The sequence below is a fragment of the Erpetoichthys calabaricus genome, chromosome 4, assembly GCF_900747795.2.
Source record: "Erpetoichthys calabaricus chromosome 4, fErpCal1.3, whole genome shotgun sequence".
In the NCBI taxonomy this organism is placed as follows: domain Eukaryota; kingdom Metazoa; phylum Chordata; class Cladistia; order Polypteriformes; family Polypteridae; genus Erpetoichthys; species Erpetoichthys calabaricus.
The window spans coordinates 309,847,657-309,866,804 of NC_041397.2; the positions used below are offsets into that span (position 1 = coordinate 309,847,657).

The 19,148-nt window shown below is 42.1% G+C and overlaps 2 protein-coding genes across 2 annotated transcripts in view; one reads left to right on the forward strand and one right to left on the reverse strand.

Annotated features, from left to right (window-relative positions):
* dnajc28 (DnaJ (Hsp40) homolog, subfamily C, member 28) overlaps positions 1 to 19,148 on the forward strand; it is a 1,235,492-nt gene that overhangs the window by 306,278 nt on the left and 910,066 nt on the right. The window lies entirely within an intron of this gene.
* Positions 16,244 to 17,557, reverse strand: LOC114641340 (olfactory receptor 24-like). Its single transcript, XM_028790404.2, has one exon. It carries the CDS (start codon positions 17,409 to 17,411, stop codon positions 16,464 to 16,466), a length of 948 nt encoding a protein of 315 aa, XP_028646237.2. The 5' UTR covers positions 17,412 to 17,557; the 3' UTR covers positions 16,244 to 16,463.

The following is a 19,148-nucleotide window of genomic DNA, read 5'->3' on the forward strand; positions in this document are numbered from 1 at the left end:
TTGTGTCGTCATGACTTTATTTATGGGCAGTCCCTCAGGTGCGCCGCGAAAGAAAATTTTTGGACTTAGTGCGCCACAAGTCGAAAAAGGTTGCCTTTCGCTGCTTTAGAACATTAGAACAATCTAGACGAGAACAGGCCATTCAGCCCAACAAAGCTCGCCAGTCCTGTCCACTTAATTCCTCTAAAATAACATCTAATTGAGCTTTGAAGGTCCATAAAGTCCTGTTGTCTACCACACTGCTTGGTCATTTATTCCAGGTGTCTGTGGTTCTCTCTGTGAGGAAAAGCTTCCTAATGTTTGTGCGAAATTTACCCTTAACAAGGTTCCAACTCTATCCCCATGTTCTTGATGAGCACTGGACAGGACTAATTCCCTTCGTAACTTTAAAAACTTCAATCATGTCTCCTCTTCATCTCCTTTTGCTTAAACTGTAAAGGTTTCACTCTTTTAATCTTTCCTTATAATTCACCCCTGTAGTCCCTCAATCAGCTTAGTCTTATGATGGCGAACCTTTCAGGTTCGGCATCTCATAAATTCTGAAAATGCCTAATTTGACTTTGCTGGCATGTCGCCCCCATTAAACAAAAGAGAAACAATTCTTTACATATTCGTTTATTTAAAAAAAAATAACAGCCCAATCATGTGTGGTGCTTTGTGTTATAAGAATAAAAGAAAAATCAGTGACTTAACAATATGCAGTTATAAATGTAGTTGTGTCGTGCTGACTTTACTCCTCACACTTATGCACATGACTTTTAACCTTCTAAAACCTTCTGATTGTATGAGAACTACCATGGCCATCTTCTTCACTATCTCTCTCTCAGTCTCTTATTCTTTTTCTTCTATGGCCATTAGTCCATTAGCCCCCACAATCCAACTTGCTACAATGTTCAAGAAGATTAGGATGAATAAACTTAAAACTGTTCATTCTTTTCTGCTTTTCCTCTGGCTAACTTACCAATCTCTGTTTGTATGTCAGTGGTCCATGCATCAATGAATTCAGAATAGTTTTTAAATTATTTTTTGCTTTGTAATAAATGAAAGATTGTACCTTTACTAAGTATCTTCAGTCAAGCTCTTCTCTTTTAATGTTCTTTCTCAAATCTCTAACAATAACTTTGTGCTTACATCCTTAACATTTAACAGCTTTGTAGGCCGGGGTTCCATGCGATGGTCTCAAAAGATCTTGTCAGGGAGAAGGCACGGTCTCTTATTTATTCCTGATGGATAAAAAAAGCTTTTTATTTTCCCTGACGTGTTTGCTCACATTCCCTCCTGTGTGATTTTACTGCCGGATCCTCAGAGATGTTGACCGTCAGGATCAATTAGTCTGTAGTTTTAGTTACCTGCTTAATAACGATGAGGAATATGGCTGTCTCAGCTCAAGAGATGTCACATCCTGATAAAGAGAAACGACTTCAGTTTTCATTAATTTGTGGTTCGTTTGTTTTGATTTCTGCCTAAAAGGCCATTTATCACAAAGAGAGATGGCCAAGTGTGTTGCATATTTCATACCAGTTTGCAGAGTGGAATTCAAAGAGCTTTACAAGTTAAAAAAAATAATACAAATTACAAAAAAAAAATAATAAATGCAAATTTGTATAGATTGTAGTGGTCGCAATGCTCTCAGATTCATTCCGTCCTAAAGCAGTGATATGTTTTGTTTATTTTGGGGACCCACACTCATACATAGAGACAAGCACAAATGAATCGATGACAAAGATAAAGTGGACAGACAACATGCATTAAAATCCCCACCCAATTTCCCTTGTGGCAATAATACAGTAACTAACACTGAACAAAATGAAACTTGACAAAACATGATTCAGTCCACAAACAGGCCAGATCCAGAATTATAAAGGATGACGATCAGGTGAACAGCCTCCTGAATATTATAAGAGGTTTTGTCCTACCGAGTTCTGGTTGTTATGTGAGCACTCACCAGATGAAGACGTAACCAACCAAGACAAAATCATACGAATGAGCATAAAACTCGACAAGAACCTAAATCTGCCAATACTGATTCTCTGTGCAAGAGAGGACAGAGCCGGCTATACTTCCTTAGAAGACTGGCGTCCTTCAACATCTGCAATAAGATGCTGCAGATGTTCTATCAGATGGTTGTGGTGACTGCCCTCTTCTATGCAGTGGTGTGCTGGGGAGGCAGCATAAAGAAGAGAGACACCTCACGCCTGGACAAACTGGTGAGGAAGGCAGGCTCTATTGTAGGCACAGAGCTGGACAGTTTGACATCCGTGGCAGAGCGACGGATGCTGAGCAGGCTCCTGTCAATCATGGAGAATCCACTGCATCTACTGAACAGTATCATCTCCAGACAGAGGAGCAGCTTCAGTGACAGACTGCTGTCACTGTCCTGCTCCACTGACAGACTGAGGAGATCGTTCCTCCCCCAAACTATGTGACTCTTTAATTCCACCCGGGTGGGGTAAACGTTAACATTATTCAAAGTTATTGTCTGTTTTACCTGCATTTTTATTACTCTTTAATTTAATATTGTTTTTGTATCAGTATGCTGCTGCTGGAGTATTTGAATTTCCCCTTGGGATTAATAAAGTATCTATCTATCTATCTATCTATCTATCTATCTATCTATCTATCTATCTATCTATCTATCTATCTATCTATCTATCTATCTATCTAAAAGGAACCAGCAGCTACCACTCCGGGAGCCAGAGTCGGGAGGAGGAGGATGAAGCATGTTGGAGGGAGAGTGGAGGAGAAAGAAAGAGAAAAGAGAAGAAAAGTATTGGGATTGTGTGTGTGCTTAGTGCTTGGACTATGTTGTGCCTGTGGGAACGGGGAAGGCTGTATTTATCAATAGCACCCGATGACCCCGAATCTCTTGATTCGCTAACACAATGTCTAACCTGTATCTCAGAATAGATGAATAGTAACTTTCTCAAATTAAATAAAGAGAAAACCGAAATCTTAGTGATTGGCAATAATGGATACAATGAGGCTATTAGAAATAAACTGGATGCATTAGGATTAAAAGTCAAAACGGAGGTAAAAAGCTTAGGGGTAACCGTTGACTGTAATCTGAATTTTAAATCGCATATTAATCAGATCACTAGGACAGCATTTTTTCACTTAAGAAACATAGCAAAAGTTAGACCTCTTATATCATTGAAAGATGCAGAGAAATTAGTTCACGCATTTGTTTTCAGTCGGCTAGATTACTGTAACGCACTCCTCTCAGGACTACCCAAAAAAGACATAAATCGTTTGCAACTAGTGCAGAATGCAGCTGCTAGAATCCTTACCAGGAAAAGAAAATCTGAACACATTTCTCCAGTTTTGATGTCACTACACTGGTTACCTGTGTCATTCAGAATTGACTTTAAAATTCTGCTTATGTTTATAAAGCCTTAAATAATCTCGCTCCATCTATATATCGGAATGTCTGACGTCTTATATTCCAAATCGTAACCTCAGATCCTCAACTGAGTGTCTCCTTAGAATTCCAAGAGCAAAAACTTAAAAGAAGTGGTGAGGCGGCCTTCTGCTGTTATGCACCTAAAATCTGGAATAGCCTGCCAGTAGGAATTCGCCAGGCTAATACAGTGGAGCACTTTAAAACACTGCTGAAAAACACATTATTTTAACATGGCCTTCTCATAACTTCACTGTAATTTAATCCTGATACTCTGTATATCCAATTCATTATAATAACTATTCATTCAAAATCTGTACTAACCCCTACTCTCCTCTGTCTCCTTTTCCGGTGTCCTGTTGGTGGTGGCTTGAGCCACCACCATCTACCCAAAGCTCCATGATGTTCCAACAATGATGGATGGATTAAAAGCCAGAAGTCTGTATGACAATCAGCATCAAGTGACTCCGTGAGAACCCTAAATACAAAGATGTCTATTTCATTTATGTTAGGTAGAATGCCCAGAGGGCACTGGGCGGTCTCGTGGCCTGGAACCCCTGCAGATTTTATTTTGTTCTCCAGCCGTCTGGAGCTTTTTTTTTGTTTTTTCTGTCCACCCTGGCCATCGGACCTTACTCCTTTTCTATGTTAACTAATGTTATCTTATTTTAATTTTGTATTTTGTCTTTTATTTTTTATTTTCTTCATTATGTAAAGCACTTTGAGCTACTTTTTGTATGAAAATGTGCTATATAAATAAATGTTGTTGTTGTTGTTGTTGCCTGCAAGCGAAGAAAAGAAAAGAAACACATTTATTTGCTTTATAAGTGTGCCTCCCGTGTCTGTCTGTGTCGGGTCAGACACCTTTGTCACAATCTTTAAAAATGATTAACTACATAATGCACACACAGAAAGGTAACAATTTATTTAAACACATAATAAAAAACGCAACTCCAAACTGATTAATGTAGATGGGACTTGACAATATACCGGATGTCTGTCAACATTTTTGTTGAACCTTGACCACTTGATGACATATCTCCAAACAGCAGCATCTCTGGAGAAGGTAAACCTCTGGGGGCATCCATAGTCAGTTATACCAGACCAAATCAAACTTGATTGCCATCCCGGAGACCCTGGCCAAATGGCCGCCCACCCTTTACTTGACTTCTATAGTAATGTCCGCCCTGACCCGTGTATTTGGACTACTCAGTCTTCCGATTCCTTTGATTCTGAGGCTCCCAGCAGCTCAGAGGTCTTTTCTATGGGCAGGAGAACAGCTTGGCAGTAGAGCAGCGGCACACAATGGCAGAGCAGGGACTCTGAGGAGAGAAACAGAATGCAGTAGGGTTAGTAATAGTTTATAGAAATGAGTGGTGCTGATCAGGGAAATCACAGAGAATTTGCTGGGTTTGTAGGTGACCTTGTCTGTTGAATTATTTCCTGAAAATATGCCATTGAACTGGCTTTGAAGAACATTTTTTCCCAGGGCCACATGATGCTTTCCAAAGCAAGAGTGACTTTATAGAGCTGTAGCTGCCATGTTGAATGGTGATACGCTACCCAACCTGCGCTGCATTGTACATGGGCAAAACTTTCAAGCCTTTGTACTAAGAGCAGAGTACTGTGTGTTCTGTTTCACACATGTCTGAATAATTTACAATGAGTACACTTACAATGATTAGATGTCACTACTCGATCAGAGATTTGCACCCCAACATCCATTATTAAAAACGCAGGGGTACATTTGTTGATCATAATAAGAATATTAAATAAATTCCTTCATGTTCGGCATTGATTCGTTGTATTTTGTGTCTTCACTTCTGGATTAACCACGTTCCTCTCCTCGGTTTGCAGCACAGATCGGGTAGTGACAGGGACGTCCCCCTCCATGTATACAATGCTGATCCCTTTCATCACAGGCTTAATGTGTGTTTAGGAGACACAGAAACACATAAAGGACTTGGAGTGTAATCTTATCTCAGTGGTTAGCCCTGCTGCCCCACATCTTAGACCACAGTAATCAGACCATAATAATTAGCAGACACCACCCTAGCCCTCGAAGACACTTAAAAGACCATTGCACTGTTATAGTCTACTCAAAAGTAGTTCCGTTTCTCCTCCCCTATTGACTTCAATGCATTTCATGGATTGTGTTTTTGCCATATTCGAAATCAAAGAGAATTCAGAGGAATTGGCTCACTAGAAATGAGTAACAAACTAAGATGAAATACACGCAGCTAATCAGGGCGTCTCAGGTATACTAAACTAAACACCGAACGCTGGTGTCTTCGACCAGGCAACTTTGGATCTAACAGAATGTTTCATTTTGTGCACACAACAAGTTGGACTTGCTGTATTCAAATGGTAAAACCTGTTAACACCTTTAATTGTAAACCTGTGGTACATCAATATCTCTTCAGTATTGAAGCCAGAAGTTCTTATGTGTGATCAGGCGGGCCATTTTTTGTTTATTGCCTATTATTCCTCAGGATTTTGGTCCATATTGACATGATAGCATCACGCAGTTGCTGCAGATCTATCGGCTACACACATCCATGATGTGAGTCTCCCGTTCCGCCGCATCCCAAAAGTGCTGTACTGGATTAAAATCTGGTGACTGTGGAGGCCATTTGAATCCAGTGAACTCATTGTCATGTCCAAGAGACCAGTTTGAGATGAACTGAGCTTTGTGACATGGCATCCAGCTGGAAGGAGCCATCAGAAGATTGGGAACACTGGTGATAAAAGGATGGACACGGTCAGCAGTAACACTCATGTAGGCTGTGGCATTTAAACGGTGCTCAATTGGAACTAAGGGGCCAAAAGTGTACCAAGAAAATATCCCCCACACCATTACACCACCACCAGCACCAGCCTAAACCATTGATACAACGCAGGATGGATCCCTGCTTTCATGTTGTTGATTTCAAATTCTGACCCAACCATCCGAATGTTGCAGCAGAAGTCAAGACTCTTCAGACCAGGCAACATTTTTCCAATCTTCTATTGTCCAATTTTAGTGGGCCTGTGTGAATTGTATCCTCAGTTGCCTGTTCTTGGTTGTAATGATTGCTTATTTGAGTGCCTTTCTATCAGTTCAAACCAGTCTGCCCATTCTCCTCTGACCTCTGGTATCAGCAGGACATTTTCACTCATAGATCTGCTGCTCACTGGATGTTTTCCCTTTTTTATACCACTCTCTGTAAACCCCAGAGATGGTTGTTTGTGAAAATCCGAGTAGATCATCCGTTTCTGAAATTCTCAGACCAGCCCGTTTGAGTTACGTATGTGTTTGTACTTTATAGTTCTTGCAATGATTCTAGCAGAAGATTTTTGATTTAACTGAAAGCGGTGTAAAGAATGACTTGGGCTGCCAGTGAATAAAGCATTGCTGTAGTCAGTCCTACTAACAAAAATAAGTACATGAATGAATTTCTCAATACCCTTCATATTCGGAAACGTATTTAACTCTTTAACTCTTTGCATTTATATAGTGCTTTCCTCACTACTCAAAGCGCTCAGCAGTTTCAGGTTAAGGGCCTTGCTCAAGGGCCCAACAGAGCAGAGTCCCTATTGGCATTTGAACCGGCAACCTTCCGATTCCAAGTGCAGATCCCTAGCCTCACAGCCACCATTTTGTCTACAATTGTTGAAGATGGAAAGAAACAGGCTCTAAATTCTGTTATAACGTCTGTTTTAAAAGACAAAATCTCAGCCAAGTTGAAAGCTGATTCATTAAAATCAATGTTGAGTTCAAAAGTGATAGAATATTAGGATCGTCTGCAGCATTCATCAAATAAGTCATATTTCCTTTCCACAAATTTAATTCACTGACCCAATAAAGGATGCTATTAGAAAATTATCGCTTGGTCTAAAACTGTTTCTCAACCACTGGGTTGGTTGCAGGCATTCCACCACTGGGTCTGGAGATAGAACAATCTAGATGAGAACAGGCCATTCACGCCAGCAAAGCTCACCAGTTCCTATCCACTTATTTCTTCTAAAATAACATCAAGTCGAGTTTTGAAAGTCCCTAAAGTCCTACTGTCTACCACACTACTTGGCCACTTATTCCAAGTGTCTGTGGTTCTCTGTGTAAAGAAAAACTTCCTAATGTTTGTGTGAAATTTACCCTTCACAAGTTTCCAGCTGTGTCCTCTTGTTGTTGATGAACTCATTTTAAAGTCACCGTCTCGATCCAGTGGTGTGGTAGAGAATGTGAACATAGGGGCCTTCGAAACTCGGCTTGATGATATATTGGAGAAGTTACGTTGAGAGGATGGTCGAGCTTTGTTGGGTTGACTTTTCTAATGTTCTAGTCTTACCCCCTGTCCAGGAGCCCTCCAACTGGTCCCACTCTATCAGTCTCTGCTTCGGGGTCTTTCTACACTCCTTCAAACGTACCACATAAGACCAGTCACTGCACCTCCTACTGCCAGTTTTATTTACCATTGAGATCATCAAAGGTTACTGTGTTGAAGTGCCTGCTCTTTAGTGTAGCCCCCCTCTTCTTTGCCTGCATAGCATGTTACATTACCATATTTGCTTTACCTTAAATATCTAATCTCTCTTTTGATATCCAGGTATGCTGCCCTGTACACTGTGGTGTTACCTTCCTTTGTAAACACCTAGATAAGTCAACGCTCTAAAAGAAAAAACATTTCACCAGCACAATGTTGCTCAGGAAAATAATTCTTTATATTCAACATACAATGTGGGGGGCCCAAAAATTCCAGAGTTGTTTATTTTAAAACCAACAGCAATTCCCCTTCAAACTCCTCTCCCCGAAATACCATCCAGTTGTGCCAGCATGTCTCTCATTACAAGAAAAATTTGAGGTACTCGTCTTTTGTTACCGGCTATTTTGTTTTTTTTGCTGGATTTCTTCCATGGTAACAAATCTTCTTCCCTTCAGTCTGAATTTTAAGTTTGACAACAAAAAGCATAATTTTGGGAGTGTGATTTTGGGAATACGGGAGGCAACAACCACGTTGTTTTTGGTCAGTAACTCTAGGACTGACTCCGCAGCATGTGCAGATGTGCATGTGCCATTTTTTTTGTTACATTTCAATGGTGGTGGTGGTGGCGGTGGGGGGGGGTAAAATCTTTGTTCTATGTTTTCCTTATTCATGTTTGATTACTTTGTTTATGTTAATATTGCGAATTATGTTAGAGATTTGATATCACTTATGTATTTTATTAGTCTGGGGTATTGGTAGGTTTCTTTGTACATACAGTGCATCCAGAAAGTATTCCCAGCGCATCACTTTTTCCACATTTTGTTATGTTACAGCCTTATTCCAAAATGGATTCAATTCATTTTTTTCCTCAAAATTCTGCACACAACACCCCATAATTACAACGTGAAAAAGTTTACTTGAGGTTTTTGCAAATTTATTAAAAATAGAAAAACTGAGAAATCCCATGTCCATAAGTATTCACAGCCTTTGCTCAATACTTTGTCGATGCACCTTTGGCAGCAATTCCAGCCTCAAGTCTTTTTGAATATGATGCCACAAGCTTGGCACACCTATCCTTGGCCAGTTTCGCCCATTCCTCTTTGCAGCACCTCTCAAGCTCCATCAGGTTGGATGGGACACGTCGGTGCACAGCCATTTTAAGATCTCTCCAGAGATGTTCAATCAGATTCAAGTGTGGGCTCTGGCTGGGCCACCCAAGGACATTCACAGAGTTGTCCTGAAGCCACTCCTTTGATATCTTGGCTGTGTGCTTAGGGTCGTTGTCCTGCTGAAAGATGAACCGTCGCCCCAGTCTGAGGTCAAGAGTGCTCTGGAGCAGGTTTTCATCCAGGATGTCTCTGTACATTGCTGCCGTCATCTTTCCCTTTATCCTGACTAGTCTCCCAGTTCCACAGCATGATGCTGCCACCACCATGCTTCACTGTAGGATGGTATTGGCCTGGTGATGAGCGGTGCCTGGTTTCCTCCAAACGTGATGCCTGGCATTCACACCAAAGAGTTCAATCTTTGTCTCATCAGACCAGAGAATTTTCTTTCTCATGGTCTGAGAGTCCTTCAGGTGCCTTTTGGCAAACTCCAGGCGGGCTGCCATGTGCCTTTTACTAAGGAGTGGCTGTCGTCTGGCCACTCTACCATACAGGCCTGATTGGTGGATTGCTGCAGAGATGGTTGTCATTCTGGAAGGTTCTCCTCTCTCCACAGAGGACCTCTGGAGCTCTGACAGAGTGACCATCGGGTTCTTGGTCACCTCCCTGACTAAGGCTCTTCTCCCCCAATTGCTCAGTTTAGATGGCCGGCCAGCTCTAGGAAGAGTCCTGGTAGTTTCGAACTTCTTCCACTTACGGATGATGGAGGCCACTGTGCTCATTGGGACCTTGAAAGCAGCAGAAATGTTTCTGTAACCTTCCCCAGATTTGTGCCTCGAGACAATCCTGTCTCAGAGGTCTACAGCCAATTCCTTTGACTTCATGCTTGGTTTGTGCTCTGACATGAACTGTCAACTGTGGGACCTTCTATAGACAGGTGTGTGCCTTTCCAAATCATGTCCAGTCAACTGAATTTACCACAGGTGGACTCCAATGAAGCTGCAGAAACATCTCAAGGATGATCAGGGGAAACAGGAGGCACCTGAGCTCAGTTTGGAGCTTCATGGCAAAGGCTGTGAATACTTATGTACATGTGCTTTCTCAATTTTTGTATTTTTAATAAATTTGCAAAAACCTCAAGTAGACTTTTTTCACGTTGTCATTATGGGGTGTTGTGTGTAGAATTCTGAGGAAAAAAATGAATTTAATCCATTTGGGAATAAGGCTGTGACATAACAAAATGTGTAAACAGTGATGGGCTGGGAATACTTTCCGGATGCACTGTAGGCTGCCTTTGTTATATGCTTTGAGTTTTGTGGGTGGTTCCCCAGGAGGTGGGGCCACCTGCCAATCAATCACTGCCAAGAACTGCCCTCCGCAGTGACCACAATAATTTTGGGACAAAGGGACATTTTTTCTTGATTTCCCCCTCTGCTCCACAGTTTAGAATTACAAATCACACAATTCAGACGAGATTAAAGTGCACATTGTAGACTTTTATTTAAGGGGTCACATAACACTCTTTCTACATGCCCCCCCCCCCCCCCCCCACCCCAAGGGGCACCATAATGCTTGGGACAATTGGAGTCACAGGTGTTTACAAAATGTCAGGCGTCCATGCCCGGGTATAATGTCTTTTGGCGTCCACAAGAGGGCTATAATGCCTAATGAACAAAGGCAACGAGGGGCATCAGGATCGACACAGACAGACTTGCCATTGTACTCTCATTTTAAGAAATGGCCATTTCACTATGCTAGTTTTCATACAATGTCAGGTGATTTATTCAGGGTCTTTTAGTGATTCAGCAGTGAGGACGGGACCTCCCACCCTGTGTCTTTCAGTACAACTGTTTGCCAGTAAACCAATAGGCAGTTCTTTAAAATCTACCCAGAGTCCTGTAAATAGGGGGAGAATTCTGAATGCCAGCAATTTTAGCTATGCAGTCCGTCCTGAGAAAAGCAAAAGAGTGGCTGGAATATGAGAAATGAATAAGCAATGGCAGCAATGAAAATTCTAGAAGAGGACAAGATTGGGTTTTGTTCTGTCAGTTATTTACTTCGGTGTGCTTACTCTTTGGAGTCTGTAGTTGTCTGGAATGTCACAAAGAAGAAAGAACACACTGGTGGGCTCAGTAATCACAAAGGGACTGGTAGGCCAAGGAAGACCTCCACTGCTGAGGACAGAAGAATCATCAGTATGGTCAAGAAAAAGCAACAAATGCCTGTCTGACAGATCAGAAACAGTCTTCAGGGGGCCGGTGTGTGTGTCAGGGACGGCTATCAGTAGAAGGCTTCATGAACAGAAACACAGAGGACACACTGCAAGGTGCAAACCACAAAAACAAGATGGCCAGATTACAGTTTGTGATAAAGGACTTCAAAGAGCCTGCAGACTGGCATGAGAGTGATGGCAACAAACTGTGGCGACGAAAAGGAACTGCCCAAGATCAAAAGCAGACCACATCATCTGTTAAACATGGCAGTGTTGGGGGTGTTATGGCTTGGGCATGTATGGCTGCCACAGGTCCTGGCACACTTGATGATGGAACTGCTGATGGCACAATGAATTCTGAAGTATGTAGAAATATCTGATCTACTCGAATTCCAGTAAAGGCCTCCAAAATTACTGGACGGCGCTTCATCCTACGACAAGATGATGAGCCAAACGGACTGCTGAGGGCACGCAGGAGTTTATCAAAGTTAAAAAATGGAAAATTCATGAAATGGCCAAGCCAGTCACCTGATTTCAATCCAACTGAGCAGGCCTTCCATATGCTGACAAGAAAACCTAAGGGGACAAGCCCCCCAAAACAAGCAGGAGCCGAAGATGGCCGCATTAGAGGCTTGGCAGAGCACCAGCAGAGGAGACCCTCAGTACCTGCTGATGTCTGTGAATGGCAGACTTCAAGCAGTCACTGCATGCGATGGACATGTGACAAAGTCCTAAATATGGCAACGGCTTTAACAGACCTGCATTGCTGTGCACAAAAAGTGTTGTGCGAGTGAAAAGTATGCAAAGCCCCTTCAATGAAAGTCCGCAGTGTGCACGTTAATCTCAAAGTCTGAATTGTTTGATTTGTAATTTTAAACTGTGGAGCAGAAGGGCAAATTAAGGAACAAATGTGCCTTTGACCCAAACTTTATGGTGGGGCACTGAATATCTGGAGGGTCTCGCACAGTTCCTGGAAATTCATTTTCAAATGCTCACTAGGGAGTCTGTGAGTTTACTTGTGTTTTGTTGTGCTTGTGCTTTTTGATATTGCAAGATATTTTTGACCATTTTGCCCGGTTGTTTGACTTTGACGTTGTCTTAGCACTTGTTTGCTTTGGATTGCCTGTGCTGTCAACTCCTTTTTGCCATGTGGCCTTTATGTGCACACACAGTATTTTTCTGATGATAAATATTTTAATTTATAAAAATACCATGTGGATTTTTTTTTTATCTTGCCAGGGTTTTTGACAGGATTTCCCTCTCTGGTTTTGCATTTTTGAAAGTGTACTTTGGGACTCCTAGTCACAACACTTCTTTTTTGTTTTTTCCTATAGACTCCTCAGCAGTTCAATGTAATGTCACTGAATAACAGTTTGCTCACAGGGAACAAAGTTTTTATGAACAAGTTCATCGCTGTCAAAAAACGCAACCATCATCGTCACTTGAAAATCTGCCAGGGTGGCTTGCAGAAAATAATTTGGAAAAGCCGCTAGTGATTTGTAGAATCAATGCCAACTTGATGAACTATGCCCTACTCCCATGCCATTGATCAATTCCAGGTGTTTTTCAGACCCCCCCCCCCCCTTGTAAACTTACAACTTGACCAAAAATTAAGCCACCTGATTTCTATGCATTGTAAAGTTGCATAGCTATATATTATGTGACACCAATAGGGGGCGTGCCAGCCACCTTGCCCGACACAGACAGATGCAGGAGGCACACTTGTGATTTCTTATTTTTCTTTTCTTCACTTGTAGGCAACGCCTTCCCAGTTCCCACAAGTACAACACCATCTCGAGCAGAAAGATAAGATAAGCACACCTTAGACACAATACTCTTCTTTTCTTTCTCTTTCTTGTCCACTCCTCTTCAGCAAACTTCATCTCCCTCCTCCCTGAGTAGTGTCTGCTGGCTCCTTTTATATGTTATCCAGAAGTGCCCCAGCTGCTTAATGACCTACTTCCAGCAGCACTTCCAGGTGTGGAGGAAGAACCACCCACATGGGCTCAGGAGCAGCTGTAGAACCCCCTGGCGGTGTCCCCCAGATCCCAATAGGGCTGTATGTAACTCCAACTCCCATAAAGCATTGCGGGAGTCTGAGGCACTGCTGCAACCCAGTGGAGCTACCATCTAGCATTCCAGGGGAGGTAATGCTCAGCCCACGCTTGCTCACCTGGTCCTTCTAGCGTGGCATGACAATATAAAATGACAAAATGTTGGGCGTCCATGTCTGGGTGTAATGTCTTTCTGCATCCACAAGAGGGCTATAATGCCTAATGAAAAAAGGCGACGAGGGGCATCAGGATCGAAAGACAGACTTGCCATTGTACCCTTATTTTAAGAAACAGGCATTTCACTATGCTAGTTTTACATACAATGTCAGGTGATTTATTCGGGGTCTTCTGGTGATTCAGCAGTGAGGACGGGACCGCCCACCTTATGTCTTTCCATACTTTTTTGCCAGTAAACCAGTAGGCAGTTCTTCAAAATCCACCCAGAGTTATGTAAATAGGAGGAGAATTCCTGAATGCCAGCAATCTTAGCTATGCAGACCGTCCTGAGAAAAGCAAAAGAGTGGCTGGCATACAAGAACTGAATAAGCAATGGCAGCAATACAAATTCTAGAAGAGGACAAGAATGGGTTTTGTTCTGTCAGTTATTTATTTATTTTCAGTTTTTTGTTTCCAACAAAAGAGCAAACAAAGAAACAAGAATGCGTGTAATGGAAATACAAAAAAAGAATACAAATAATGACAAGGGAAAGGGAAAGGGAAAGGGAAACCCACCCGCCCCACCTTAGACATAAGACCCCCCCAAACCACCACCCCAAAAAGTCATGACATGGGTCAAAAATGAAAAGTTACTGCAACCCAATAAACCCAATCTAAGTCCAACAGCATCAGTCCTGAAGACCCCTGAGGTGAAGTGCGATGTCCTATAAGTCGGTTAGATGTGACTGCAGTCACATATGTGGGTGAGGAGTGCAAAGTGACACAGTAGGCACTGTGAGAGACAGGATGGACCCCGTTCCCTTGCACGGACAGAACCCCTTGATAAAGGAAGGTCAGCTAGGGAGCTGCAAAACACCCCTTCTGTGCCAGTGGTCTCAGAAGGACATACTGGATGGGCTTGACAGCCTGGAAGGAATGGAAAGTAGGGATGACTATCTGCTCTGGGCAACAGCGACCCAAGGTAATCTGGAGTGGCAGCATCTCATCTGGTGTTGTGGTCCCATGAGTCTGTTTTGTCAAGTTCTGTGGTCGGGTACCACCAGGGGATAGTTGTCAGATATTGATAGCACAAGGACTGTTGTGGTCCTGTCTGGCATGGAAATGTTTCCCAGGGGTGACAGATTGTGCAGCGGAAGCTTTAAAAGAGGGCCCTCCACTTGATCTGGAGTGTCGGAGTTGGACAACACTCACCTGGGAATAGTGGATGAGTAAAGAGAAGGGTAGGACTGGAAAGTATCAGAGAGGATCGAATGATGTACAATAAAAATAAACTTTGATTGAACTCGGGACTGTCCTTGTGTAGTTTTGTCTGGGGTGTGGGATGATGGTATGCACCCTACGACCACAATACCTAAGACTCATCTTACAATAACAGAACATTATTTGGCCATTTGTAAGATTCCACGAAGAATTATTAAAATTGCTAAAACACATTCTCCATGTATTCCAGTCAGTCCAGCCATTAACAATGTGTATGGGAGTAAGTCAATAATTTTCTGTACCTATGTGATAAATTTGTTTGGTTGACTATACCTGCAGGTATGAAGGTGAGACACCATAGCTGAGTAAAAAGTGATCTAGTGAGATAATTTTAAATGACCCATACCCAAAACACAAGACCTCAGATCTACCACGATAAGTCAATAATTCCATAAACTTGTGTGATAAATTTGCTTGGGTTGGCTATACTTGCAGGTAGGAAGGTCAGACACCATAGTTGAGTAAAAAGTGACCTAGTGAGATAATTGGAAATGACCCATTCTCAGAACACAAGACCTCAGATCTACCACGATAAGTCAATAATTCCATACACTTGTGTGGTAAATTTGCTTGGGTTGGTTATACGCCATTCTCCATGCACATGTGAGAACTTGGTGTGTCTGTGGTCACAGTGGTAAAGCTTCAACCTCGATCTGTCACCTCCTCTTGTTGTTTTTCAAGGACTAAACATGACCTCTCCACTCTCTGTTGACAGCAGAGAAGAGCAGCGAGCAGTGATTCCCCTTTATTTTAGACTGGAGGTGTACCAGAGGTCAAAATCCCTAGAATGGAGACAGTGTTTTAACCATGGTGGAGTGGCTATGAATGGATTGTGAAGTTCATAAGTGGTCAGAAAAGCTTTAGGCACGATGGAGGAGCGGGGTGCTCATCCATGTCCACTACTGATGACAACGTGGTGCAGGTCTATACCATGATTATGATAAACCGACGATTTCCGATTTTCCTACTGATTTCCAATTGCTTGCTGCTCTTCTTGGTGCAAATGGAGAGTGGAGTGGGCATGTTTGCTTCTAGAGAAAGGGGCTGATCCTTCGGATGAGAAGTGAGACCGAGACCCTGACTATCTGTAGTCATTAATGATCTCTGGGCATCTTTCGAAAAGAGTAAGGTGTAACCTGATGTCCTGGCTAAATCACTCATCACGGCATCTTCCATTCTTGGTCCCTAATCATCCCCTATCTCTATTTTGTTATTGTTCTCATTCCTTCACCTACTAATCCTAACCCTAACCCTAACGTCTAACCCCCAATAGCTAATGTTTGACGAGTGTCCTGGCGCTACACATTGTTGATGGTCCAAGTGGTTCCCTTCTGTCTATGTAAAGCATTTTGAGTAGCGAGAAAAGCAATACATAAATGTAAAGAATTAACACGGTTTTTGAAACTTTACCATAGACACGTCATGTTTTCACATGTGCATGGGGAAAACAGCATAGCCAACAAAACAAACATTATCACAAAAGTGTGGATATTTGTTGACTAATCCTCATATATATGAATTTTTGAGCTTTGTGATTGGATAAATTTGCAACTATTTCACTTGGTTCAGTGTCTTCATGTAAAGGCTGATGACTGACATCCTAACTGGCCAGTTCACTAATCTGAATAATTTCCTTGAACTCCAGCTGCATTCCACACAAAAGAGTTCAAGAATTTCATTACGTTGCCCATATCTCATACTATACTTCATTTTGAAAGTCGTCAATCAGGTTTATTTACTTCTCTGTTTCTACAGTAACTCAATCATTATATGCAAAGTGAAGAATCCAACCACTTAATGGTGGCTTGGGTCTACTCTCTTCCCTGTCCACAGCCTGTAAATGCTGCCTTTGATCTCCTTGTTCCTGAAGCTGTAGATGATAGGATTCATCATAGGGGGTACCAGAATGGCTATGATGACCAACACATTGTAAGCTTCAGCAGATACCTGCACTCCTAATCCTGGCAATATATAAGAAATCATGAGAGGTATGTAGAAGAGACTGACGACCAGAAGGTGTGTGACTGTTGTGCTCAAAGCTTTCTTCTTGCCCTCTACCGAGGAGATCTTCAGGGCGGCTAGCACAATTCTGGTGTAGGAGAGGAGACAGATTCCCATACCTCCAAAACCAGTGATGATTGTTGTGCTGGACAAGAGAGCAAGGTGCCTTGGGTCACTGGTACAAGAAATATGAATCATTGTAACAAAATCACAGAAACAGTAGGGCAAGACATTACTGCGGCAAAACGAAAGTTCTCTAGCAAACACCATGTAGGGGACGAGAGTTGCAGCAGCTAATATGTTCACAAATAAGATGCTGAGTCCAACTGTCTTACTTGTAACAATGGAAGGATATCTTAGGGGGTACACAACTGCTAAATAGCGATCACACGCCATAACAGGGAAAAGAAAGCTTTCTGTCAACCCAAGATGGTACACTATTGACAGCTGAAACAAGCAGGGCCCGTAAGGGACAACGTTGTCATTAAACACCAGGATGGCCAGAATTCGAGGGATGAGGTTGGTGCTGTTCACCACATCGATCACTGCTAGGGTGAAAATGTAGTAAAACATGGGTGTCTGGAGATGAGGGTTTAATATTATGACCACAATTACCAGTAGATTTCCAAGAATCGTTCCCACGTACATGAAGGCAAGAGCGACGATGGTAAAGGTTATCTTGTCCTTCTCAATGGCGCATTGCAGAACAAACTCAGGCACGTAGATGGTTTCGTTAGACATCTTTACAGACACCCCAGTTTAGCTAGGAAACAATCAAAAAGAAGAAGAGGAAGAATCAGTTTCTTTTTGGTAGTGACATGCTGTCATGATGTAGTAAAGATCTCACCCCGAGTTTTGTTTTATGGATCTTTATCATTGTTCTAGCTGTGTAAGCCCATGATATAAAAAGCCCGGGTCCTAGAAACTATTAAAATCATCAGAAAAAAATGTGAAATGTAGAGCAGTGATGGGTCGTTCTTGAACGATTCGTTCAACGAATCTTTAATGTGACTCGGGAAGAACGAGTCGTCTCGTGGGAGTGATCCTCAAGAAACAGTAACAAAATCATAGTGACAGAAATTGACAGACCTTTTTTATTTATAAGAAAATGCGTTTTAGATATTTTTGATAATTTTATGATAATTTCTAAATATGATCCAACATACAACAAATGGAATTTTACGTTAGTATTTGACTGAGGTACTGAGCCGGTAAGTGGTCACGTGAGAAAAGAACGAACGACTCGAAAGACTCGAGGGATGAACTAATCAATTCTCTTTCCGGCTCAGACTGCATAGGTTAAGCTTATGGGGCTGTCACGTGATGAACGAACGACTCAAACCCGAAGACTCGAGAGATGAACATTTGTGTAAGCAGTAGATGTGTTAGGGAGGTAACAGGTAACATTTTAATTATATTTTGCTAAAATGAATGAAATGACTCGAAAACAGATTCGTTCATTTTGCTGAACGAGAATCAAAGGTCCGAGTCGGTAAAATGATCCGAACTTCCCATCACTAATGTAGAGACGTCAGGTAATTGAAAGGAACTACTCTGGATGTCTCTCTCTTAGGATGTTTTGTTTTGCCGACATGCTCTCCTCACTTCTGTATTAGTGGCTATGCAAGTGACTCTTTCATCGGATGTTTCGCTTTTCCGATGTGCTGGCCTCGCTTGTGTATCTTCCACTTCCAGTCCAGACAGACAGACTTTCACACTTCCACGCATAGATGTTTGTATATATGATGACTGGGTTTGTGATTGCATTTTTTTATGCATTTCGTTTAACCAATTTGTAGTATTTCACGTTTTTTGGAAGGTTTATTGAAGCTGTAATTTTAATTTGTGATGTTATCTTTTCTATCGTTACCTTTGGGAGTTGTTTCATTTATGGCAACGATTTGGCCGCCAGCTTGTATTTTAATGATCGCTGCTAGTTTGGACTCCCGTCATTAGAACTGTGCTCTACAGTATGTGTGTGAATCACTACGTGCTTCTTAAACGGGCTTTCTCTTCCTCCGACAGGACACAGAATCCATTACATTAGTGATATTACAGCTCTCTGAACAATTAAAATACTGACATGTATACGTGATATCATTTTCATGATGATAGGAGTTAAAGCGTGTTATTAAACATGAGAACACGGTGGCGCAGTGATTGTGACGAGCTGGCGCCCTGTCCAGAGATTGTTCCTGCCTCCCGCAAGATGCTTGCTGTCTCTTTCAAACGTACTAACTCCCAATTCCTGTCCTTACTTTTCTTTCGCGAAGTAACCAATCGCCACACAATCAGCTCTGTAATAGATGTCAAGCCATCTGTAAGCTGAGAACGCCGATTCTTCAAAACTTTTAAGGAACATTGATATATTTTCGTAGTACGTGCTTAATTATTCTATCCATCTATCCTTCCAGTGTCGCACCAGCCCCAGCAAGAATACAACACGAGGCAGGAACAATCCCTGAACGGGGCGCCAGC

What these genes read in the sequence shown, in the direction of transcription:
- LOC114641340 (XM_028790404.2), bottom strand. Translation starts at nt 17,411, where the DNA reads ATGTCTAACGAAACCATCTACGTGCCTGAGTTTGTTCTGCAATGCGCC.